This window comes from Helicoverpa armigera, chromosome 12, assembly GCF_030705265.1.
Source record: "Helicoverpa armigera isolate CAAS_96S chromosome 12, ASM3070526v1, whole genome shotgun sequence".
In the NCBI taxonomy this organism is placed as follows: Eukaryota; Metazoa; Arthropoda; class Insecta; order Lepidoptera; family Noctuidae; genus Helicoverpa; species Helicoverpa armigera.
The window spans coordinates 11,711,427-11,736,874 of NC_087131.1; the positions used below are offsets into that span (position 1 = coordinate 11,711,427).

Genomic DNA, 25,448 nt, shown 5'->3' on the forward strand with positions numbered 1-25,448 from the left:
GTAAGAACTTTGTGCTATATTACAAGTTTTATTTTCACATTGCGCTGATATTATTTCAGTCTCTGGGGGTTTCAGTTGAGTTCGCAGAGCAGTTACGGGATAAATAAAGCTAAACAAACATGTTCAAGAAATAGGAAAGTTATTATTATTCCTATTTATTCCTATTGTTCTTAAAATAGGAAATAAATACAGTAAAAGAGTCCTTGCCACGAATCTCAGAGTCTTCAATCTTCTAATCGCCAAATTACACACACACCCACATATTAAGAACAACAACCCTTATCAATAAACAAATCCTAAATAAACAACCATCATAAAATTGCCAAAAGCATTCTAAAATTATATTAAAATTCCTTTTGAAGTAAACAACCCTTAGTTATCGATATTTTTATCTAAACAGTCCCATCTGTCCCGTATCCCAGTCGCGACCTAACTGTACCGCGCGTCACATGTGCTCCGCGCTCCGTTGAACTTCTGATCGCCTGGTAGTTTCTGTGAACTTGTGTGTGTTAGTTCCATGTGGTTTGAGCTGTTTTCTGTGAGTACTGCAAACTAAAAAAAAACCTTTACAGTATTTAATTAACTGATAATAATTTTCTGTAATTTAATAATGAATCATTTTGTCTGTAAATGACTTACGATTAGGTATTTATTCACAAAATATTTACATTAATTGAAAATAAAATAAACTTATATATATATACAACTTAAAACTAATATAAAGTAAACTGATAATAATTGTATTTATTATTTGAAAAATACTTTTTTTTTCTTCTTGTTACTGAAGTAAACTGTGAGTGTATTTTCATAATAGTATTATACTTAAACGAATTTTTATGATGGATTCAATCAAAAATATCATACTTAATCGTTGCATAATTGAATCTTACACTTATTTCATGAGATTTAAATTCAACATTCGTTAAATCAACGAAGTACTCCCAAACATAAAACAGAAGAAAGAATGAGTTCAAATTAACGGTCCAATGGTTAGCTTCTATATTCTTCCGAGGATAATTTTAATACCGGCACAAAGTGGACAAGTGTATGCTATAGTCATTAAGCCAATTAATCTCCAGTACTCCGCTGACCCAAATAGCATCTGCTTTGTGTATCAAATGAAAAATTACTAATATTTACATAGCTTTTAAAGGAATTTTTCATTTTAAATAATTTGAGGAGTTTTATGTTTTAATCCTTCACATTTTTCTTTAGGTGAAAAAAACTCACCTTTTTGGAACGCGGGTTTATTTCATTTCTTTTTATGTACAAAAAATGTAACAGAAATAAAAGGGTATACTTTTATTAGAAGTATCTCGGTGAGCTAGTCTGAAATTTAGTTTTGTAGTTTTGGTAAAAGTGAAATTCTAAAACGTTCTACCGTAATACGGATTTATTCACCCCTATAGTTTCCCTCACGCAGTAATCAATTATACTTATTATAATAATAAGGGTGGATGGTGCATTGACACGCTTTGTAACTTGGCTCGCATAGATTAATTAACCCTTCCGGGGGTTCCTTAAATACGCAAATCACTCATCATTAGCCCTTATTCCAATTTTATTTACACATACTTTTCACATCTCACAAGTACCATTATTTTTGGCCATATCGACTTTCACACAATCCAACTATCGCAATCACTGATGCCCTTAATATTATGTATTTATATGGGCCCATGTCATGTTTATGAAGAACTTAAAGTCTTTTGAGAATAATAAAAATTGCTGAGACTAGACAATTCTGTTCTCTTCATCATACAAAAGGATCACACTATAAGGTGGTGTACCAAAGGACCAGTACCCGTGGTCGATGACAATTGGTCCTACTATCACCTGCATCTTTCAATCAGTCCTGCATTTAACATCATGATACCAATGAATACTTAATAAAGGGTATTAAGTAATCTAAGGCGGAAATATACTCGATCCAACCTCATAGCATGTAGAATAAAATAATAAGTGTAGCACACAACTGCGCAGCTTGGGCACCTATCTAAATAGTTCACATCCTTTCCGATAGGCCTGTCGTTTTATGTACACTATTAACTAATGATGTCGTTGCACATTCGTATAGAAAGTTCCTACTGGTAATAATTGTTAATAAGGGTAGGCAAAACTGTAGGATAAAGTCCCTATAGTGTGGCAAAACTCTAACGTAAAACATAGCATTTCGGATTAAGAGAAACGAGGTATATGTCTGACACATGAATGGGTTGATCTATCTATAAAGACTATCTAAAAATAACAAATTGTATCTTGATATTCATGCGAAGAAGCCCAGTACCTGTGAATCTATGGTGTTCCATTTGATTAGACTTTCCCCAACTATGTATATTTGCAATGCAGCTGAGCACCAGTAATTTACATAGAGCGACTGTCACTCTGATATCCTCAACATTATTACTCGGGCATAGCGAGTGATCCTTGTAAGACTGATTTCATTGCCAGTCTATCTTGCTTCTAACGGCTGCCAAACCGTTAAAACAAAATTTAACATTCAATCAATCAGCAGTTAACAATAAATATCTATAATATTTTGTCAGGGAACACTTACAGTAACTATTTGATGGACCCCTCGATCCAAACAATCGTCATCCGGTAGTCAAACGCGGTGCTTATAAAATAAATGGGTACCCCTTTGCTCCCATTCGGTCTTGTTGAAAAAGTAGATACGATATAATGTGGTAATGCTGTGGTGCAGTCATTCACACCAGTTTTATAGGGATAAGAGCAAGTTACACACAATTAAAGATGCGAATGCACTGAAAACCAGTCAAAGTTTTTGTCATGCATGTTGCATTCTAGTGGAATGTAGCAAGTTCCTAGTCTGTCCCATCGCTAGGCTAAGGCTTACCCATCTCGTCTACAGAAGAAAGTTTTCGTTGTAAGTTCATAGTTCCTCGTAGTAATCATATTATACCTAATGTAAAGTTTTGTAAGTATGTCTGTATATGACTGTGTATGTTTGTTGGGTACTCTTTCACGCGAAAACTCCTGCTTGCGAAGCTTGGCAGTAACGCAGCTTATAAAATATCTCAGAATAACGTAGTAGGCTCCTTTTTATTCACCGTGTGGAAAGTAGTTCCCCCGGTACTAGGTATAATACCCAGTAAAATCGCTAGCAGAAGGCATCTACACAATACAACAATGTCTGAAGTACTGCCAACAAAATTGCACTTAACACCCTTAAACAGTCTCAATTACACTTCAGCTTTCTAGACCAACTAAGTACATTATAATACCAATACTTCTCTCTATCAATTGGACGAATGGACGTTAAGTAAGAAGCTGGCTTTCATTCACAATTCACAAAGAGGTCGACGGCACTGATAGCAGTTGTGACGCGCCAATCGTCGCATCCTGCCCAATTGCGCGCACGCATGCGAAACTACAGACCGCGTGCGTACACACACATCGGAGTTGCAGGACGACAACATATCTGCGAGATTGTTAGAAAGAGTTACCGCGGCCCTGGTACATAAAAAGCTTACGAAGGAACATGATAGGTTTTAGTCAGTAAGAAACAATCTCTCACGCTGCTAGCCCATAGCGGGAGGAGTCATTTGGTGATATCGCATCAAAAGCACTCACACATTAGGATGTTACCACACCAATCTATCGATCGTCGATCGATGCCATCGATAGATGGTAGAATGGATTAGTCGACGTCGATCGATAGTTTATTATAGGATGTAAATATTTTTATCGATAATACTAAGCATTGAGCTACTAACTGAACTAAAGAGTTTCAATGTCTGAAGAACGAAGTACATTATTTTTTGTCTAAGGCTTTTGACTAACAGTAAAACTGTTTGTATAAAACTATCATGTATCATGAATTAGAGTGCTCCATTTATTTAGGAAGTATGCAAGGTGAACAAATTCCTTTTTTAGTATACAAGGAATTTTAAAGACTGAGCGCCGTCAAAAAGTAAATCCTTCGGTAATCAAAAAAGGGCAATATTAAAGGGCCCTCTCTTAATCAAAGCCCTCTCAAGTCAAGTCTTTATTATTTCTATTTGACAAGCATACTTGATCAGACCGCTTTGATGAAAATACTTCAGTGGAAGTTTTGTGTCAGTTTAAAATGTCAAGGGTGTTCCATTCAAAAAACACGTAACGAAAGGATCCCCAATATAACAAGAAAAAAAAAAAAGTTGACTTCAACAGATATGCAAGATATAAAAGCTATAAACTATACTCACACATATGCAATCAATTAGAACATCTGTGCGAAACAAAAGTATTCCAAGTTCAATATTTCTCTTGTTCGAGAATTAAATTATCGTATTTTGTAAAAGTTGCATTCTTTCAACATTTTTTTAATACTCTAATGGCATCTGTAAATACGAGTACATGTTTAGCGTCCATTGGTGGCTTTAGATCAAACGTACATGTATTAGCTAAATAGAAACAGCATTGGATAACAAATGATTGCCGAAACATCTTTTATGAATGAAAGTGTTGAATGGGCATTGAACTTTAACCTTTCAATGTTTTGTAGTAAAATCTATTTTTGGCTGAAGTTGCATCACTTATATTACAAGTTTACAGAGTTTACAGAGTTTACATTGACCTCTTTTGAGGTAGTTTCTGAAATACTAAGGAATATTTTGATATTTCCTTCCTTAAGCCCTGCTAAAAAACCTTTAAAGAAATTTGGAGTAAAAGATTTTGTTTCTATAGAAAACCTTTTTGGTGCCAAGACCTGAGAAGGACAAAAAAGAACTGTGTCCTTTGAACTAACGGCATTTCTTTGAACGATAAGAAGAAAGAAGAAATAAAGAACCTACTACCTATGTTAGCTCTTGAAAAGTATACTCAACAATACGAGATAAATCGATTTCTGAAGCAGAAAAGCCACACAAACATACGCAGTCGCTTTGTCAATTTTCTGAGTATTTTTATCAAGAATTTTAAGGCTTCTCACGCAGCTCCTATACATGCAGTTGATAATGTTCACCATTCTATACCTACTTCATAAAATGACGTTCCACATTACGCAACGTTACAGTATCACACAGTTATTGGTACAATTAATTCAGCTGCTTCCCCCCAATGGTTAGTTGACCCCGGAGAGCCGTCATACTGTCACGTTACACGAATTATTCTTCTGCTAATAGAAAGTCACGATCAAAGGGAAATTCTTTTTTTTTTCGTCCCTCAATTGAGCACACCTTTTGTTTGAGTGTGTGTGTCAGTGTGTAAGTTGACTTTGTACATGATGTCAAGTTTTGTGTGTGTGTGATTTTGTGTCTGTATTTGTTGGTGTCTTTGTCGTGTCTACGATTTTCGAATGCTTTATCGTTATTTCCCTGATTGTTTTAGAGAATGGTGCTATGTTAAGGAGTCAGGATTTTCTCGCCCTAAAAAGATCGTAGCAAAAAATTTCAATCCGAATTATTTTCTTCCATGTTCTAATTTCATTGGCACCGGCACCAATATAATTTGATGTTCACATGCTGCTTGCAGCAATCATCATCATCTCTGCTATTATTGTAATTGGGATCAGATCTCCTCAAGATCCATAGAATTATTGTAAGTCATCTATGAAATGGTTATGATATGTATTATACTTTGATTTGATAACATTTTTACAGACTGGATGCTAATGTTGATGATGATAAAATGTTCAGCCTTAGGAAATGAGATCAGAATATTTTCACTTAGGTTTATCAATTTATGTACAAAGCTTATATAAAATGCCCCATCGTAACTTTGTATTTCATATTATCTGAGTCACTATAACAACAGCTCACATACCGTAGGGTTTATTGTTAACCACAATCACTTATTATCAACTTCTTATTAACCTCATTAGAATAGGAGTATTTACTATTGTCCTTGTTTCTATGGTATTGTATTCTTTTATTCCATTTAATATTAATCCTATGCTACTGATGGCTTTACTATCAGTGATAATCTCTTGGACAGCATCGATGTGCCTGGTATCACTGGTATCTCATAATTGCAAATAGAAAAAAAATATGCGATCAAATAATTGAGACTAAAGGTGGGTTGCATCCAACCATAATCAGACGAGAAATTGACGCTTTGGCCAATTGGCGACAATTTGAAGTTTGATTACGTTTTGGTTTTCGTAATGGTGCAACCCAGTGCTAGTTACTTAACGCCTTGTTGGGTAGTTTTAGTTATTATATAGTTGGTTGCATTTTCGTATTTAAATAATGTAATGCTTATAAAATCTGTGTCCTCATCTTCCTCCGAGCCTTTTTCCCAACTATGTCGTTGTCGGCTTCCAGCCTAACCCGATGTAGCTGGGTACCAGTGATTTACAAGGAGCGACTGCCCTATCTGTCCTCCTCAACCCAGTTATCCGACAACCCAATACTCCTTGGTTAGACTGGTGTCAGACTTACTACCTGTACTGTTCCTAAAGTAACAAATAATATTTTTTTTTCAACCCTCAGGTACTGTTGACCAAGATGAGTCCACATTAGTGCCATGGATAGTGTATAGTGTGACAATGTGGGTGTTACTGGACAGTGTGCTGAGAACTATAAAGTCTAGAGCATGGTGCGTGGTGATAGTCTGTGCGGTGATCATCGTCATGGAGGCAGCGGCGCTGAATGGGGATAATGTCTGCATGGTGAAACAGAAGTAAGTGGTGATGTTTATGATTGTTTTATGACGAGACTTTCTATAGAGGTTTTCGTGGAAACTACCAACAGCCGGTCCCTTTATTTCATCTGTTTGTCGATTTGTTAACTAGATAGATATAGAATTTTGAATATAGCCAAGTTTTGAATTTTGAACAAGAAGTCAAAGTTCTGTCTCTATTAAGTAAAACAATAGATAGACAGAATATTGAGACTGGCCGTAAGTCTTGGTCTATAGATAGGCTATCTAAAACTCAAAGAATTTCTCAAATCAGACCTAGAATAGTTCTTGAGATAAACGCGTTTAAGTAAGCAAACTCATTATATCGTTTAACTATCTTCCCCATTATAAAGGGCATTATAAAGTAGCCTTTGAGTATAGCATAAAATCACGAAAAACCAGTGCAAAATCTTTTGCTATATTACATTCTCCATGAGAACGCGATATTGCTTGCTAAAAGTCTTACTGATATTATTTTATTCATGGAAAATATCCTACAGAATGGATCCGATATGGGATTACTCCGCCCACATGTTCACTTGAAATAGACTTGATCTTACATTATCATTGTCCTCGGAGATAGAAATAAAATATAATCAATACCCATACCCATGCGATGTATGTAGGCGGTGTTCATATGGTGTTCAATGAGATACCAAAATCTAAATCAGGTTAGGCTTAGTTACTTACACTTTGTCTACTTATCACTTTACACTTCAACAGACTAATACTGTAAAGGTGACAGTTTGTGAGTGTGTGTGTATGACTGTATGTATGTTAGTTCTTCCTGCACAAACGGCTCAAAGGGCTTTCATGAAACTTGCCAGTAATATAACTCATGCTTATATGTTAAAGCGGCAACAGAAGTAAGTACATCATCATTTTTTTACCATCGCGGTTAGTGAGACACACGCAGAGCCTGGTGACAGCAAACGAACAACGAAATTCTAGTAATAGGCTCCCTTTATTCACGATTTTCCCTTTATTCACGGTACCCTAAAAATCGAAATAGGAAGCAAACATTTTCTAGTGCTAGTGTCCTAAATTCTGGTCCTTTCACTCTAGTTCGAGCCTCGGGGTCCTACGGCTACGGTAATAGTTGGTACTGCACTAAATAACTAGCACTTGGCACTTTATCTTCGACTGTTGAACATTCTATCATTCAGCATTCACTTCTCGTAAACAAAGAAATACTGCTGCAGTAGCAATGCTGAATTATCTTTTTATTGCAGCAGGGTTGGCAAAATTTTGACGCTTTTATACAAAATATGACCCATGGCGATTTATATACTAGGTAAAGTCGTGAATAGAACAACCTAAATTAAAATAAAATCTAAACGGTACTTTAATATTATAAAGCTGAATCCAATATCAGGAAATACTGGAAAAGTCTTTCAGTTTTAGACAGCTCATTTATTGAGGAAGGCTATAAGTTAGTTATACGGATGCCAAAAGCAGTTACCACGGGGCACAGGCTAGTTTTCACCGCTATTTTTTCAAAGGAAATATCTCCGTCCTCGACAAAGACGTTTTCTAAAAAACGTAATCTCCAAAATTGGAAATCAATAAAGGACCACAAAAGGGTTGCCTCATAAATTGAAAGCAAATAACCTGAACTATCCTAAGCAAACGTGGTACGGATCACCAAAGCCTCAGTTTCTGAGAGCCACATGGAGAATAAAATGACTAGCGGAGGTGCCATAATGGAAAATCTCCTAAGAAAGTAGTGCACCAAAATGCGGGTCAACCCGAGACGAGGAACGTTACTGTCTTCGCCCTTTACGCCTTCTTTGGACCCGATGATTTTATGTAATACCAAAAATATTGAACAGACGCCTGAAAGAACCCGAATGTTAGTTGTTTCGTCCTCGTCAGTTCACTCGTTACTGATGGTTTTGGTCATGCCCACCATACGTACCTGTTTGAAGAAGAAGGCGCCTGATCTACCTGCATTATGGCATCTCCGCTCATCTCTCCTGACTCCGTAGGGAGCCCTACTCCAAGAGGCGTTATTAATCCTGATAGCTTTAATTAATTACCACTTTCTACATTACCAGTTCACAGGAAACTGAGGGTAGATGTTATATTACGAGTAAGAGCTCCACGAAATTAAATTGCAAATTCACAGATATGAATAATGAATGAAATTATGGACTAAAATGCTTACGTAATAAGATTTAACAAGGAGATTTTAATAGGAATTGTGTTTCGATAGGAGAAAGATAATTTTAGAATTTCATCGCACAAAAAATATGATCTTGATGTGTGATCATAATTTGGTACTCCTTTATGTAAAAACTACGCTACGGACATTGATGATTTACAGTAAAACTAAATCAAAATAACACATAGGCTTCTATTACCCGGTGCGATAAGTAAGTTCTCTCAAGGCGCGTGTGGAATTGCAGGCAACAGCTAGTCTGCCATATACTTATATTTTAGTCAAGAGGCCACAACGGCAAAAAACGTCTTTTTTATGATTCATTGTTTTTTTCAATAATAGGTCTAACCATTAGGTACTTATCGATCTCATTACATAAATATCTTCCAACAGGTACAATATCACGAAGAGAGTGAAGTATCGAGCTCCAATGTCGGTGCGCACTTACGAGTGGTGCTTCTCCATGCCCCCAAGGTGCTCCAAGTGGAACACGGAGATGAGAGACTTAACCAGGCTTGAGGTTTGTATGCTGTACATGATCTACCACCCATCATGTTCCTCATGGCGAATTTAGACCTTAAGTTACTGAAATAGGGTTCGGTTTTGGATGAAAGGGATCCAGGACTATTTGATATCTTCCCCGGTAAGCAAAGCAATTTTGCAGATGTGCATTCAGGTATCACAATATTTTTTTCTTTCGTAAAGCACTATGACATAACAAATAACAGATTTAACGAGAACCAAGGTGAATAATACGGGTCACTCAATTAAATTTAAATATTCCTATGACTTAATGAGGAAAATATTCAGTTTAGATGTCAACAGCTTAGTGCCGGAGACTATCCTTGAGAAAAACTAGATCGATTGTGAAGTGACTGGACTTAATAATGACATTGCAGTTTTAATGGCATCACACACTGCATGATTTTTCTAACGACTTAAAATTGTCACTGGTCCTAAGACGACCATAAATTTTGGTAATCAGGCTACCTAAAAAGATCGGCAATACTATAGTTAAAGAAGCACTTCTATTTGAGTAAAATTGTGGAATGAAAGTTAGATAATTTTTTTTTTTTTTTCTTTATAGCCTTCTGATAGCCACCGAATTGCAAGTTTCCAAAAAAGTTAAGGATTTTCGATTGTCTATTGAGCCTACAAGATTTGGATTCGTATAAACAATGCTGTTGCTTCTATTTGAATTCCACACTACTTCAATTTCACGAAGGAAATCTCGTCGAATTCACAGCGATCTATCGTATGATTCATCAGCAATGTGTCTGTAGTAATTTGCATCGTTTACCTCACCAGCAATCATTATATTAACGTGATCGTGGATCATGCTATGAGCCTAATGGAGTCCCTTTCTTAATGTTTCAAGTTCATCTTTTGTTTACATATCAGAATTTAAATTAGTCTCAGACAAGTTTATTTCTAGAAGTTCATTAATTTACCCTTTATCTTATTGACCGTATACTTCGCAGGGATCTGAAGTTTTTTAATTGTGATTAAGTTTGTTCGTAAATTTTGTGACACGAAAAAGGGGTCACTTTATGTGCAATAGTTGAGAAGGTTGTTAGGTTTACATGTCTTCTTCTTTCTAAAATACATCTTCAACAGCCGTGTTCGTTGAAGATAATATTGTATGGGTGTTCTTTAATTCTGTAGAAGATTATGTTAAAGATATTGCTTCTAACATTACAGACAGAAGAAAGGACGGCAGAGGTAGCAGTATGCTGTCCAGGGTACAAGATGAGGGATGTCTCTTGTGTCCCTATTTGCCCTAATGGGAAAACTGGACCTGGATGCTCGGAAGGTAGGAAGTTTGGTACCGTTGGTAATAATAATAATATTATCAACAACATAATTTCAGTCAACTATTTTCTAAAAAATGTTTCCTTATCATCTTTTGTTGACATAAAGAATAACATTGAAATGACATGAAACTTGATTCATTTAGATAAACAATGCTCAATCATTTATGTTAAAATATACCATTCGGTAACGGCCTTTATCTAACAGATGATCAACACTAAATTGGCTAATAGAATGATGGTCTCCAGATAAAAACGGTACTACTGCATTTAAAACCAAATTGAACCATTTCAGATTGTCCAGACAACAAATGGGGACCGAACTGCATCCACGTATGCAAACGATGTAGGAACGGCTTCTGTTCACCCATCACGGGTGAATGCGAGTGCTTAGATGGATGGCAAGGTGAGAGGTGGGTGGCCACTTTACTTTGCTTAGCTTAAGTTTTTCCCTTTATTATGAGCTAGTTTTGCCTGTATGATTGCTCAAACAGACGTCAATATACTAGTTACATATTCCACTTAAAGGTATGCAAAAAATTGTAATCTTGAAAATTTTTTTGAACAATTAAGATCATTATACTTTACTCTAAATCTATGACTTGTTCTAATCATGAAGAACCTAAGCTATTCTACAATGAGTAAGGATATATTTTTTAAATTGTGCAATATCAATATAGTGTCTATTTCATTTTTCAGTTGTGATGCGCGCATGCCCCAAACGACAGCAACAACATTATTAGAAGAGCTATTAACAACTACTACTAAACCTACAACTCCTGCTAGACATAAAGTAACACCTTCTAGAACAACTAAAATGATCCCAACTACTGTGGCTTCTCCTAGCACTACAGTAGCTACTCCTAGCACTACAGTAACTTCACCTAGAACTACAGTAACAACACGTAAAACCGTTGCCACAACGCCTAAAATAGTCACAACTTCTACTATTGCAACCACTACACTTAAAACCACAGTTTCTCCTACGACTACGACATCTCCAGTAACTGAACCAACATCTATAGCAGTTACAAGTCCGTCGACAAATACTACATTTACTACGACGACAATTTTAAGCACTTCGTCAAGTACCACAAGGCCTACTTCAGATGAGGAAGAGAAAACTCAAGAAAAAATACCTTATCCTGTAACGGAATACGATAATACGACGTTTGTTACTACAAGTACTACAAAAACCTCGGAGTCTACTGTTGAAGCAGTAACGCAAAGAATCAGCATCAAACCATCATATAATACGACTGAAGCCATGCAAACGACTACTGATTTAGTAGTCGTTACAAAGGCTGTACCGACTGCTGCCGTACAGCAGAAACCTGCTGAAGTTCCGACTACAACTGAGATTCCAACAACATTACCAATTCCCACAGAAACAATTATGAAAATAGAGACGACGAAAAAGGAAACTGCTGTAAGAATACAACCAACAACGGTCAAATTCAAACCAAAGGAAATCTGGATAAAACCGGCTCAAAAAGGTGAATCCCCTATAGTAGAAACAAAGATTAAAACTACTCATGAATTTCCAAGGTACAGAAGTGCTAATAACAAAGAACTGACGCCAGCCATTACTACTCCAAAGACGATAATCGTGTCTATAATACCGACATCAGTGTCTTACACGACATTCAAAAAGATTGCTTTAACTTCGTCATTAACGTCGACTAAGAGCAGTACAGCTACTCAGTCGTTTAACAAAACAGAAAATGAATTCACTAAGCCAATGTTGACGGAAACTTCAACACCACCTGTTAAATTGAGTCCAATATCAAGAAAAGACTTATTGGCTACCTCATACTTTATAAATAAAACCCTGGTACCAAGCACTTCTGTTACCCCAAAAACCACTTCTTCAACTAAATTGACTACTTTAGTAACAAAGCCTTTAGAAGTTACTAAGACTATACCTCGCATTAATAGAACTAACAGCATGACGACTGATATTAACAAGAATGTTTCTACTCATGTAACAACTACTTCTCTCAATGCAAGAACTGCACTGAAAAGCAATGAATCACTTACAACCTCTACTAGTTCCACTAGATCTTCTATAACTACAACTGCAACCCAAACTACAACGGAACAAACAACAAAGCACATAATAAAATATGTAACATCTAAAAAAGTGTACGTTGCACCTGTGACTAAAAAGTACAAACCGACTAATCCACCAATAGCTGAAAAAGAATCCAAAAAGGCTAACGTTACTAAAAGCATTAAAAAAGTTACAACTGAGGGACCGTCAGATGATGAAGAATTTCATATTTTGACAGAACCAGAACATATAACTGCTGTAATGGGTGATAAAGGAACTGAGAGATCAACAATAGACTTGATATCAGTGATAAGTATAGCAGGAGGTGTGATGATGGCAGTTATCACGGTAGCAGTAGTGATAGTCATGATTGAGCGATGCAGGAAGCCGCGGTATGAAGATGTGAGGAAGATCAATGATATAAGAATGCGAGTCATGATCGATAATAATGATGTACCACCGCCATATGTAAGAAGCATCTTTCATACACCGTTACCTGGTAAGTTTGATATTTGATTACATTTTATAAGTTTCTGATAGGGATTGAAGCTTTATTACGAACTAGCGACCCGCTCAGGCTTCGCATGGGATATCAGTATTTCCTCACTTTTAAATGCATGTTATTGTACATATAAACCTTCCTCTTTATTCACTCTATTTATTTTAAAAAATCCGCATTAAAATCGGTTGCGAAGTTTTGAAGATTTAAGCGTACAAAGGGACAACGGGACTGAAAAAGCGCGTGATAGTAGTGAATATAATTTTAGCTACTCTGAATTTACTCCAAAGATACTATACATGATTGTAGTTGTGCTGTGTACGTACATTATGATCATGAAGCGCAGCGTTGTATGCAAACTATCATCAGTAAATGCTTATATACCTGTACGAACCGCTATTTGGACACAGTGCACAACGGCCCATTAGCTCAGTTGGTTAGAGCGTCGTGCTAATAACGCGAAGGTCGCGGGTTCGATCCCCTCATGGGCCACGATATCTTTTTCATATTTTTTTTCATTGTAAATACAATAATTATTCTTTTTCAGACCCACCAACTTTGGAAAAGTGTCATTATCAGCCAATCTCGACTTTGGATCGGAATCTAAAACAATTTATGAGGCCCGTGGTAGTACAGACGATTTCTCCAATAATGCTGGAAAATTTCAGAGGTAAAACTGACTAACTCATACATGAATACAAATATAGAAGACCAAAAAAATATTAAACTATCTCATACTATTTTCAGGTATTCTAGAATGCCATTATGACCATCTTCCTAGAAGGAGCCATGATTACAGCACAATGGAAACTCTTTCAACAACGCCATCTATGAGCGAGGGCAGCGAACTACGGCACCTTCGAGCTAGCGTAACAGACTCGACAATAGAAGCGATGAAATGCGAAGCCAAATTGGACGTCATTGATAACACGACTTCAGAACCGTTATATGCTGAGATCCCTTGTTGGAGACCACCATCTGAACACGCTATTGAAATCATGAACTTGAATGGGGAAGCCGTCACTGAATTATGACCGCTATATTCAAGTCATTCGTGTTCCTTAGCAAGTAGTTCTAAATTATTTCAATAGATGGCGTTGTGTAAAACTTTTAAATATGTTAAACTTACCAAAGATTTTGTGTGAATTATTAAAATGAGGAGAAAATATTAATGAATGTATTAGGATCGTCATTAAATAAAGTTAAAATTAGAATATTTGTATTATTTTTCTATTATGACGTTGAGGAATAAATACTGGGTTATTTTGTTAATGAATGTTTCAGATGCATAACATAGAGAACTGTTTCGTGGAACCCGTGTAATAAAGAGATAAACTTTATCGAGGTTAAAGTGCGTGGGTATTACTGCTCTGCTATCAGGAAACATCCTACGTCTCGTGTTTGGACGGATTTCGCAAAAATATTAATCAGTAGCAGCAAATTGTAGGAAGGTTCCCAAAACAACAGATATACCTATAAAACGTTTTTGACTCAGGAATTTCTTCTATCAAATAGGATGGTTATAAGATTTGAACCAAAAAATTATAACGTTTCCTACAAAGGCTACAAATTTTTAAATAGGTTTTACAGGTGCACTATAGGCTGCAAAAGCCAGCAGGCAAGAAATCAGCACGATTATCTGTCCTACAAAAATGTAGGGCAGGGAACTGGGCCGATTTTTTGTAGGACTACCTATCTGACTACTATTAGAATACCTACTAAAGCGTCATCAGTGTGTTTTATTTTTTTTCTAAAAAAAATTGGTCACCGGTTATCCGCAAGGGCGGGTAGCCTTTATCCACAAGGGCCTTAATCAGTAGATTCCTAAATCAAATCAATAATGTTTCTATATCCATTTAACTTTCTTTAGGATCAAAGTCAGTAAGTCAATCATGGTCAATCATCTTCAAACCGTTTGTGACATGATAAGACTTTGTTATTTAAGTATTTATTTCGCAGAATTAATTGGACGTAAGTAAGCCAGTAAAATTAGCGATAATTTCGTCTAGCAACAAACCCAGTGTGTAAACAAAAACTTAGCAAGGACGCTGAAACAATACAAATCTATATTGAGTTCAAAATGCTAATTGTCCACCTAACAATTTTGAAGGACAGGCCAAACATTTTTGAATATATGCAAGAAAGAGGAATGTTGCAAGGAATAGTAACTTTAGCATAATTGCCGATACCAAATGTAATTGAAACAATAGCAGATGATGCATTAACTTCCGAAGAAAGTCTTATAATTTTAAATGAAAAGAAAAGCTTTACTAGGTCACTTGGATTTTAAGAAGGTCCAGCAATGAAAACTATAATGAACGGACTTCCAGTGAAAAAGAAAATTCTTCATAAGTATTGGCACATACTTACCTACATAATGTAAGTAAGTATGTAGGTAGGCACGTATATTTACTAGTGAATCTAAACCAAAACAATAAGAAGATAATACTTACTTATCGAGATCTTGACCGAGCCTTGAGCGATGCCGCGATGTTATTGTTACAATCCGATCTTATTAATTACCTACCTATGTTTGTACTAAAAGTTCATATCAAAAACCAGTTTAGTTACTTTCCAGTGTTTATCATAATTTACCTTAGTACCCACACGCTTTGAAACTTTGAAGAAACTTCTTCGCGCACTTGAGTAAGAAGAAGGGCATAACCGATTCGGACTCATTCTGTTTGTTTACCGTGAAATGACGGTGAAAATAAGAGTGCGAGGTCAACATAGGGATCTACTATTTGAATGACAGGAGATCATTAGAGACTATTAGACAGACCATTAGCCATTTGCCTGACCTATGTAGGTATGTAAACGCTGTTTAGTGTGTGTGGGATCTACCTATATTATTGCATCTTTCTGGATGTATACCTTTCCTTTTGATTCCTTTCGTTTTCTTCAACTGTCTTTTTTACATAAGTACTTACCTACTCCAATAAATCAAACACTGAAAATGTACAAACCAAAAAATAGTCTTAGGTAAATATAGGTACCTACAGCAGCTACGGATAATACGTAAGACGCTGGATGCAGGTCGCCTCCAACAGGTACCTATCTGTGGAGATCTAAGGGGAAGGACTATGTCCAGCAGTGGACGTCCTATGGCTGGGATGATGATGATGATGATGATGAACTAGGTATACAGCTTAAAACTAATAAACAGCATCAATAGCTGACACTCGGTAATAATACACAAAAAGCTAGCAGCATTGCCACGTTGGATGGCAGTGCTCAATCTTCCACACCAAATGTTCCAAATACAAATCTTCCAAGAAGCTGGCAAACAAGGAAAATCAAGAAGTTCTGATTCATATTAATTCCATGAATCAGGATGAAAAAAAAACTACCTACTCACCTACCGCTCTAAGATTAATAAGATTACGCTATCAATTGTTGGACCATAGGTATTCTGTGTTCAGTTGGTAAATACATATTTTTTAAACAAAACGACGATAGAGTAATATTTTGCAAAACATTGCATTATCTCATAGTTTCCGACAAATGACCATATCTACAGCATTGGGGTTCAGTGATAAATAAATAAACTGTGCCATTTACTAAGCACTGCAGGCGGTTGTTGACGAGCATTTTATAATTTGATACATTGATTGTACATATTTTGCAAATAGCGACAATAGAAACAAATTGAAAATCTTGAGTCCTTTGCCCTATCTGTTATTTCTGTCCAGCCAGATGATGTTAAAAATCACATACCTAAGTAAACATTTTTCACCAATAGGCATGTTGCCTTCTTGTCCCAAGTACGTATAAGAATAAAATAATAAATAAGTAGTAAATGAATGACAAGCGATTTGGAAGCTGTCTATTTTTTAACTTCGAAAAGGGCTTCATCCCTAACTATCAGCCTAGGTTTTTTTCGATTTTGAGTTTTATTAATATCAAATAATATTTAAACATACCTACTTACCAAGTACATTACTTACTGAAGATTATTTTGACTGATGCGAAGGTACGGAAGTTCTCTAGCGAAATATTCAACTAAAATTGTATACGGGACCCAGACCCCGCTAACAACTTCGCGCCTGTTCAAGCTAGTATAGCACTGTATGCTAATTATATCGTCAGTGTGACATGAGGACCAGTGGGACAAACAAGTGAGATAAGTTGGTAAGTCTACATTATTATGTCATAGCTTATTATTTTTGTGAAGATTTGTATTTATCTTAATACCTAAGTTATTGAAGAGATCTACATACTGTATCGTGTAAAGTGTACTCTACTTACCTAAGGTGAATTCGTGATTTAATTTTTTGTACTTACCCACTCATATTTTTTTGATTCGTAAAGTTCGGTATATTATAAGTATTTTTTTTATTCTGTAATAAAAAGTAATAATTTTTTTTTACATCACAAGGACAATTTATCTATACATCTATACATATAATATAAAATGATAGGAAAGTCAAAACTGTACATTGAATATTTTTAAAAAAGAATACTTAGGGGGTGATCCATAATCGATTCTGAACTCAAATATGTAGTTTTTAGAGTTTTTGTCTGTATGTCTGTTTATCTGTTTGTCTGTATGTTTGTCCCGGATAAACTCAAAAAGTATTGCATGGATTTAAATTAAATTTTGCATGTCTATTACCTGGGGGCCAGTTCAACACATAGGCTATATATTATCACGCTATCACCTATGGGGGTTGAGCAATGAACGATTAAATAAACGAAACTGGAAATTCTAAATTGCCCACGCAGACGAAGTCGCGGGCAACAGCTAGTTTAAAATAAAAATATCAGTTTCCCTCCACAGGTATTGCAAATAGATAAACGCGATACCACACATGTAGAAGCTTTTAATGTGTTACAATTTAGCATTGAGATATTAAAACAAGATTAATATCTATATTTACTCCTAATATAATAAGTTTTATTTTTAGTTCTTCAAAATTATCATTTATCTTTTTCTTATTTTATTAACCGACTTCCCAAAAAGGAGGAGGTTATCAATTCGGCCGGTATGTTTTTTTTTTTTTTTCTATGTATGTTCATCGATTACTCCGAGGTTTATAGACCGATTTACGTGATTCTTTTTTTGTTCGACTCAGAATAGCTGCCAGTTGGTCCCATAGTCATCAGGTCAGGATCTGATGATGGGAACCCTGAGAAATCGAGGGCAACCTTCGAAAGTTGTGGGCATACATAGGGTAAAAACTTGACACTCAGATGTACGCCTAAAAGCACTATTCAACAGTGAAGATTTGGAGCTGATCTGATGATGGAAACCAGAGAGGGTCGAGGGAACTCGACAACTGAATATGTAAACTACCTCGTGTTTGGGCTTAAATTATTTGTATTGACAAGACCTTTGCAACAATGAAGGTTTGGAGCTGACCTGATGATGGCGACCAGAGAAAGTCGAGGGAACTCGACAACTGAATATGTAAACTACCTCGTGTTCGGGCTTAAATAATTTGTATTGACAAGACCTTTGCAACAGTGAAGGTTTGGAACTGACCTGATGATGGAGACCAGAGAAAGTCGAGGGAACTCGACAACTGAATATGTAAAATACCTCGTATTTGGACTTATATTCTTTGTATTCATGAGAACTTCCCACTTGTATGGATAGTGACAACTATTCGTAACACTGAAAAGCTTTAAATAAAAAACTTTTTTACAAAAAAATTAAACCGACTTCCCAAAACACTAAAAAGCAAAAAAAACTATTTTTAGGTGCATCGGCCTAGAAGTCGGTGGCAAAATTAACTTATTAACATCCATTAGACACCGACTTCTAGGCCGATGCACCTAAAAATAGTTTTTTTTTGCTTTTTAGTGTTTTGGGAAGTCGGTTTAATTTTTTTGTAAAAAAGTTTTTATTGTTTCTTTAGTTACAGATCAACATGCGTGTCCTAATATTAGCGCTGGCCTTGTCCTGCGCCTGCGCCACTCCTCAGTACGTGAAAACTGCAGGAATGAAGTCAGCGTACAGCGGCCGAGGGTACCAGTACCATGGTGGAGAGAGTCTTGTGAGGTCAGTGTTATCAACATAGGATGAAAATTCAAGGTCACTTTTTGTACTTACCAGATCGAATAGGTATGCCTACAGCAGAAAAGTTTGTTTGCTCGAACGCGCTCATCTCAGGAAGTACAGAACTACGATTGAAAAAAAATTTCCAATGTTAAAAGTCAATTTATCGAGTATGGCTATGGGCTACCAACTAACATTTGAATATTTTTTTATAGAAAAAGAAATAAAGGTAGGTATTTATTTCCATAGATATTGTGTGGTAAATTACCTAGATATGTACTGTGGCAACGAAAAATGAATACCTAATTAGAAGCGCTTTTGTTTTGCAGCATTTGTTTTCGTCATCGAAAAGTTTTGGCAAGTCCCATAGCACTACACATACCTACTAACTTAACTATAGTAAGTGTCGGTGCTATCATCATAGTTAAAAAACATCCTATTAGCTACCTATGCGGTATTTGGTAGGTACACTATGGTCTTTCCTTACATGATTTGCCTAAGCAGGTAATCATCATCCTTCAACTTGTCAGTACTTTAAATATGATGTAATCCAATGCAAATTAAAATGAACACCCGCAGCTTATGAGATCATAGTTAGAGGCACAACAATAGTTTTGATTTTAAATAGTCAACATGATAAAAAACTGAATAAGGTCAATTCGCAAAGAGGATTATCTCAGAATCACGTGGACCATTCTGAGGATTCTACTAATACACATGTATTAAATAGCGAAACTTTAACTTTATTATATGCCCAACGTATACTTAAATACCTAGTTAGCCATCACAGCATCAAAGCTGAGAAATAAATAAGTACTGGGGCATTGGGCGCGAATGGGTCACTGGATTGTGGAGTACAGATATGCAGTTGCTTCATGTAAAACACTGGTTCACAGCTGCATTCAATCACATTGAAGCCGATCTTAACAAAGTTGGGAAAAGGTTAGGTAGATGATGACACTATCGCTACCGTTATGAGCCTCGGTTTATTTATTAAGTCTTATGTCTATATTAGATGTTATGCTAAAAATAAATGACCATGTATGTTCACAGTAACTACAGCAGCACCCAGAACCATGCCTATGGTGGCTATGGAGGCTACGGTGGCTACACCAGGACCAACATGACTCAACCCACCAACTATGAGAAGGGTGTCTGCTACATAGAAGTGCCGTGAGTATCTTCCAGCCTTTTGAGTATCTTAATTCGAAGCTGCGATGCTTGACCCTGATCAAGTTGAACCGGCTTTTGTTGGAAGAGGTCTTATTACCTACAGTTCATTCCCTTGATGTTTATGAACCCTCGTTCTTATTACTCCGGTTTTATTCTCCTTTATAATGATTAATACCCATTTACAAGTAAAGCTTGTTACAGTTCGAAAAGTCAGTTTCCAAGATTGATTGTTATGTCATTGAAGCTTTTCACAAGGCAGCCGCCTCATCACATTGCCATCTAAATAGAAAGCTTAATAAAATAGTATAAATATACCTACTCACTCATAATTATTTATTTCTATTACATTACAGAACAGCCAGTTTGGTCAGAGATCCTTCTCACGTTCCTGCTGGTAATGGAGTAAGTATAAGTAAAATTGCGCTAGCTAGATGTTTGCCTAGGATGTACTTTTTTGCTGGTCTTCATTCGGCAGTCGAGAAATTGTAATAATTTAGTGTTCGTCATGGGATCTCTCACTAAATACCTATCTACATTTTTACAAATATTAATAATCTAAAGGGTTTGTTTGTTTGCTTGAACGCGCAAATTTCAGGAACTACAAATCCGATTTGAAAAATTATTTCAGTGCTAGATAGCCCATTTATCCTGGAAGCCTATAGGCTACTTTTACTATGGAAGTTCCTATGGGATGCGGGAGAAATCGCTGACAAAAGCTAATCTATAATAAAACATATTTCAATAAAGTTTGTTTCCGCAGTCTCGTCCAGACCTCAGCCGCATCAGGAGCTGCTGCGCCGGCTACATCAGGAACATTCACAACTACAGGATCTGCGACCCAGTATGCAACCAAGAGTGCGTGAACGGGCTCTGCACTGAACCCAATACCTGCACTTGCTTCCCCGACCATGTGAAGAACTTGGCTGGGTTCTGCGTGGCTACCTGCCCTATTGGGTGCCAGAATGGACAATGTTCGGGAGGAGAGTGCATTTGTAAGGACGGGTATAGGCTGGATTCGGAGAGCAAGTTCTGTGTTCCTTATTGTCGGGAACAGTGTGGTGGTATGGGAGGAGGTAAGGGTTAATTTTACTTTAGATTATTTGCACTTTTTGGCGTCAATTTATATTATATATTTGGAGAATGAGGTAGGTAGGTATAAACTGGAAATACCTACCACGGAAGTTTCACGATTCTAGACGTTCTTTAGTGTAGCAAAGTGATGAGATATTGGTTCCAACTGTAGGCAACAGATGGCGCTAGTCCATCGATATAAACACAATAAGGTGATCTTCACACTGCCCCGCATCACGCTGCATCTTGCGTGTCGACGCACCTACGCGCGTTCCTGCGGGAGTGCAGATCTGCATCATCGTGCGGGTTTTTCGCGCACTCACGCGCGTAGGTGCGTTTTGTAGATTCACGCACGGCGGCTTCCATTTTCAAATATACACGTCAGGCCCATTCAAAATCACGCGCGTCACTGCGGGATTCAGTGTGCCATACCTTGCGTCTCGCCCCGCACCTACGCGCGGGGGTGCGTGTTTCTCCGCATGTATGTGCGTGATCCGCATGAACGCGCGTGGATGCATTTTCAGTGTGTTGGACTATGCGTGTTTTCCATACAAACGGAGATATTTCCATACAACGGAAAAAAACGCATCCACGCACTACGCTGCATCATGCGGGGCAGTGTGATAATCGCCTTAGGTGATCTTCACACTGCCCCGCATCACGCTGCATCTTGCGTGTCGACGCACCTACGCGCGTTCCTGCGGGAGTGCAGATCTGCATCATCGTGCGGGTTTTTCACGCACTCACGCGCGTAGGTGCGTTTTGTAAATTCACGCACGGCAGCTTCCATTTTCAAATATACACGTCACGCCCATTCAAAATCACGCGCGGCACTGCGGGATTCAGTGTGCCATATCTTGCGTTTCGCCCCGCACCTACGCGCGGGGGTGCGTGTTTCTCCGCATGTATGTGCGTGATCCGCATGAACGCGCGTGGATGCATTTTCAGTGTGTTGGACTATGCGTGTTTTCCATACAAACGGAGCTATTTCCATACAACGGAAAAAAACGCATCCACGCACTACGCTGCATCATGCGGGGCAGTGTGATAATCGCCTTAGACAATTCAAACAAATTCGACCTTGAACTTATTGAAGGCAATTGTGGGCTGATTTGGATAATAAAATAAAATTTTACTTTTTTCGATTGTTAGTTACATTACTTGTGACTTTGTGGAAAAATCTGGATCTTGTGGGAATAGCTCTAATAAAGTAATCCCATTTATGTAGGTCAGTTGATTAGATACCGACCTTCTAAAAAGAATAGAGGTACTCTTAAACAAAATAACTTTTCTTTTCAGGAAACTGCACAGCTCCAAATACCTGCGAATGCAAGCCTGGCTACAGGTCTACTCCTGAAGGTTCCTGCAAGCCTGCCTGTGATAGGTGCAAGGACGGTCAGTGCGTTGCACCTAACGACTGCCGCTGTTCCCCAGGCTACACCAAGAATCAGTATGGAGACTGCATCCCACAATGCTCAAGGTATTCTATTAACTTCAGTAGAAGCCAAAATCCAAAAGGCATATGATTTATTTGCAGGATTTTATAAGAGTTTGTTTGTTCCAGAGCCTGTACACCACCAAACCAGTGCATCGCTCCGAATGTCTGCGATAACCCTGCAAACCCCACAACCACTACGATACGCTCCCCTTACGCTCAACATACTATTAACGGCACAATTGTACCGTATGGTCAAAACCCTCAAAATCCTAACTATCCCGGTTATCAACAACCCTACTATCCTGGACAACAACCCCCCTATGCTCAACACACAATTAATGGCTCAATTGTACCTAATGGTCAAAACCCTCAAAATCCTAACTACCCTGGCAATCAACAACCGTATTATCCTGGACAACAACCCTATTACCCGGGACAACAACAGCCATATTACCCTGGTCAACAAAACAATTACCCTGGCTATCAGCAACCCAATCAGCCGGGCCAGCAACCTAATTACCCTGGCTACCAACAACCCAATCAACCTGGTCAACAACCTGGCAGTCAACAGCCGAATTATCCCGGATACCAAGAAATAAATACCCATGTGTTCCCACCTAATAATTACCCAGGTTATCAGCCCAACTATCCCGGTTACCAAACAACTAATCAGACTGGGAGACCAAATGGAACACAGCCATCTTACTACCCAGGCAGTCAATATAACTCAACCAGCCAACAACCAAGCTATCCTGGTCAGAAACCAACGTATACTCCAGACGGTCAAATCATTTACGTGAATATACCCGGCAGCCAGCCTAATCTGAACCCAGATAGCCAACACGTCAGCCCTAGCCCTAACACCCAATCCCCTAACTCAAGCCAGCCACTACCCAATCCTGGAACCAACTATCCCACCAGTCAATATCACCCAGGTAGTCAACACTATCCGGGACAACAGCCAAACTATCCCGGTTACCAGCAACCGAGCCAGCGTCCTACCAACGCTGAGCCTTACTACCCGAACAGTCAGTACTATCCTGGAAGTCAACCAAATTATCCTTATAATCAAAATGGATACCAAAACCCGAACCAGCAGTATCCTTCGCAGCCTCAATCTGAGTACCAGTATATCTATCCAACCAATCAGATGTCACCAATGGCGCTGCTGTGCTCCCAGCCGTGTGTCAATGGCACTTGTGTCGGAAGAGAGATGTGCGCTTGCAATACTGGATACGTACCCATTGATGGTGACACATCTAGGTGAGTGCATTCCATGAATGTATGTAGCATGTACTTCGTGCCTTCATTCGTTTGAAAGGTCTTTAATGAAGTTCAGTACCTATAGAAGTTTGTAGCTGCGTTTTTTCACACTAGAGGATTTTTCGCGCGTATTGAAACTGATACCCTACATACTTACCTAATACGTGCGATACGTTCCGAGAAAAAAAAATCTGGCTCTCCATTTTTGCTGTCAATTGTTTCCAATACAAGTAGGTAGGTACCTATACGAAAAAAAAAATTCGCTAGTATGAAAGCGCTGTAAAGCTTGGAGCCAAGCAATAGATAGGCAGATAGGTGCGGTAGACTGCACATCAGTGGTAACTGTCATGCACCTTAAGTCAATAGTAATAAGTACGATTGTACGACGACCTGAAGTTACTGACGGTACCTAAATATTTTTTATCTTTTCAGATGTGAGCCCCATTGCACGGGTTGTTCAAACGGTGTTTGTGTGTCACCCTACGTGTGCCAGTGTAACCCAGGTTATTCCAAAGACTTCAGTGTCAAGGGACGCTCGTCCTGCGTCCGTCGCATACGCCGATCCGTTGAAACGCCAGCGCTCAACATTCGTGATCTACTAGTCTTCGAAATACCAGAGGAAGAAATGGTTGATTAATTAATTATTAATACCTATGTAGATAAATAATATAATGTACTTTTTGACATGTTTTATGGTTTTTTATTTAATGTTATTCCTGATTTTGGAAGATTATAAAGAAACATTCAAAAAGTAAGATGATGTAGGTAGGCGTGGTATAAAAGAGAGTTCATGAGGTTGGTACAAAAGGGAATACATAAGAAAGTAGGGAGGTACATAGGGGTACCTACTACATAAGAGAGGACGCTGTTGGTATACTTAGGTATTAACGGAGTAAGTACCTACCTAAAAATAATAAATTACCTAGTGTTTTCTTTTACTTTACCTAGGTACCTACCTAACTAGAGTATTAAAACGAATCCTTGAACTGATATGCCGTGCTCCAAAGAGCATGAAAATAGTGAGGTCACCCGACTAGATACCTAAGTAGGTAGGTATGTCAAATGGTCACCCATCAACGGATCGACCGCGACAAGTGCAGTGTAGGTAATTGAGCTTCAAGTGAGTACCTACCTACTCATGTGTTTATCTAATTAGGGATGGACGCCATTATCTAATCTAAATAAAAATTAAAGTAATAAAAGATGCCTACCTAGGTAGGTACTTACAATATCCCGAAAATAAAAAAAACACTAGGTACCTAATCTTATTTTTGATGTCTACCTACATAAGGTACCTACCTAGTAAAAAAAAACAAAAGTATAAAGACATAGGCACCTTATTATAATTGTATTG

The 25,448-nt window shown here is 37.6% G+C and overlaps 2 protein-coding genes and 1 non-coding gene across 4 annotated transcripts; all 3 read left to right on the forward strand.

The window, feature by feature from the left end:
* The first annotated feature begins 411 nt into the window (after positions 1 to 411).
* LOC110374338 (mucin-2) lies at positions 412 to 14,362 on the forward strand. Its single transcript, XM_021332008.3, has 8 exons — positions 412 to 538; positions 6,435 to 6,624; positions 9,179 to 9,305; positions 10,487 to 10,598; positions 10,892 to 11,009; positions 11,296 to 13,148; positions 13,696 to 13,818; positions 13,896 to 14,362. The coding sequence occupies exons 2-8, from the start codon at positions 6,491 to 6,493 to the stop codon at positions 14,180 to 14,182; spliced, it is 2,754 nt and encodes a 917-aa protein (XP_021187683.3). The 5' UTR covers positions 412 to 538; positions 6,435 to 6,490; the 3' UTR covers positions 14,183 to 14,362.
* Positions 13,567 to 13,640, forward strand: Trnai-aau (transfer RNA isoleucine (anticodon AAU)). The gene has a single exon. It is a non-coding gene; the product is annotated as a tRNA-Ile (tRNA).
* A 2,785-nt stretch (positions 14,363 to 17,147) lies between the features above and the next one.
* On the forward strand, positions 17,148 to 24,784 carry LOC126054255 (uncharacterized). Of its 2 annotated transcripts, none has more exons than XM_064037196.1 (8): positions 17,148 to 17,279; positions 19,010 to 19,152; positions 20,203 to 20,322; positions 20,676 to 20,724; positions 21,083 to 21,395; positions 22,693 to 22,873; positions 22,958 to 24,094; positions 24,527 to 24,784. In XM_064037196.1, exons 2-8 carry the CDS (start codon positions 19,022 to 19,024, stop codon positions 24,729 to 24,731), a joined length of 2,136 nt encoding a protein of 711 aa, XP_063893266.1. In that variant the 5' UTR covers positions 17,148 to 17,279; positions 19,010 to 19,021; the 3' UTR covers positions 24,732 to 24,784. The 2 variants fall into 2 exon arrangements, with proteins under 2 accessions (XP_063893266.1, XP_063893265.1); XM_064037195.1 differs by having other exon boundaries at positions 17,157 to 17,279; positions 19,016 to 19,152.
* Positions 24,785 to 25,448: the final 664 nt, after the last annotated feature.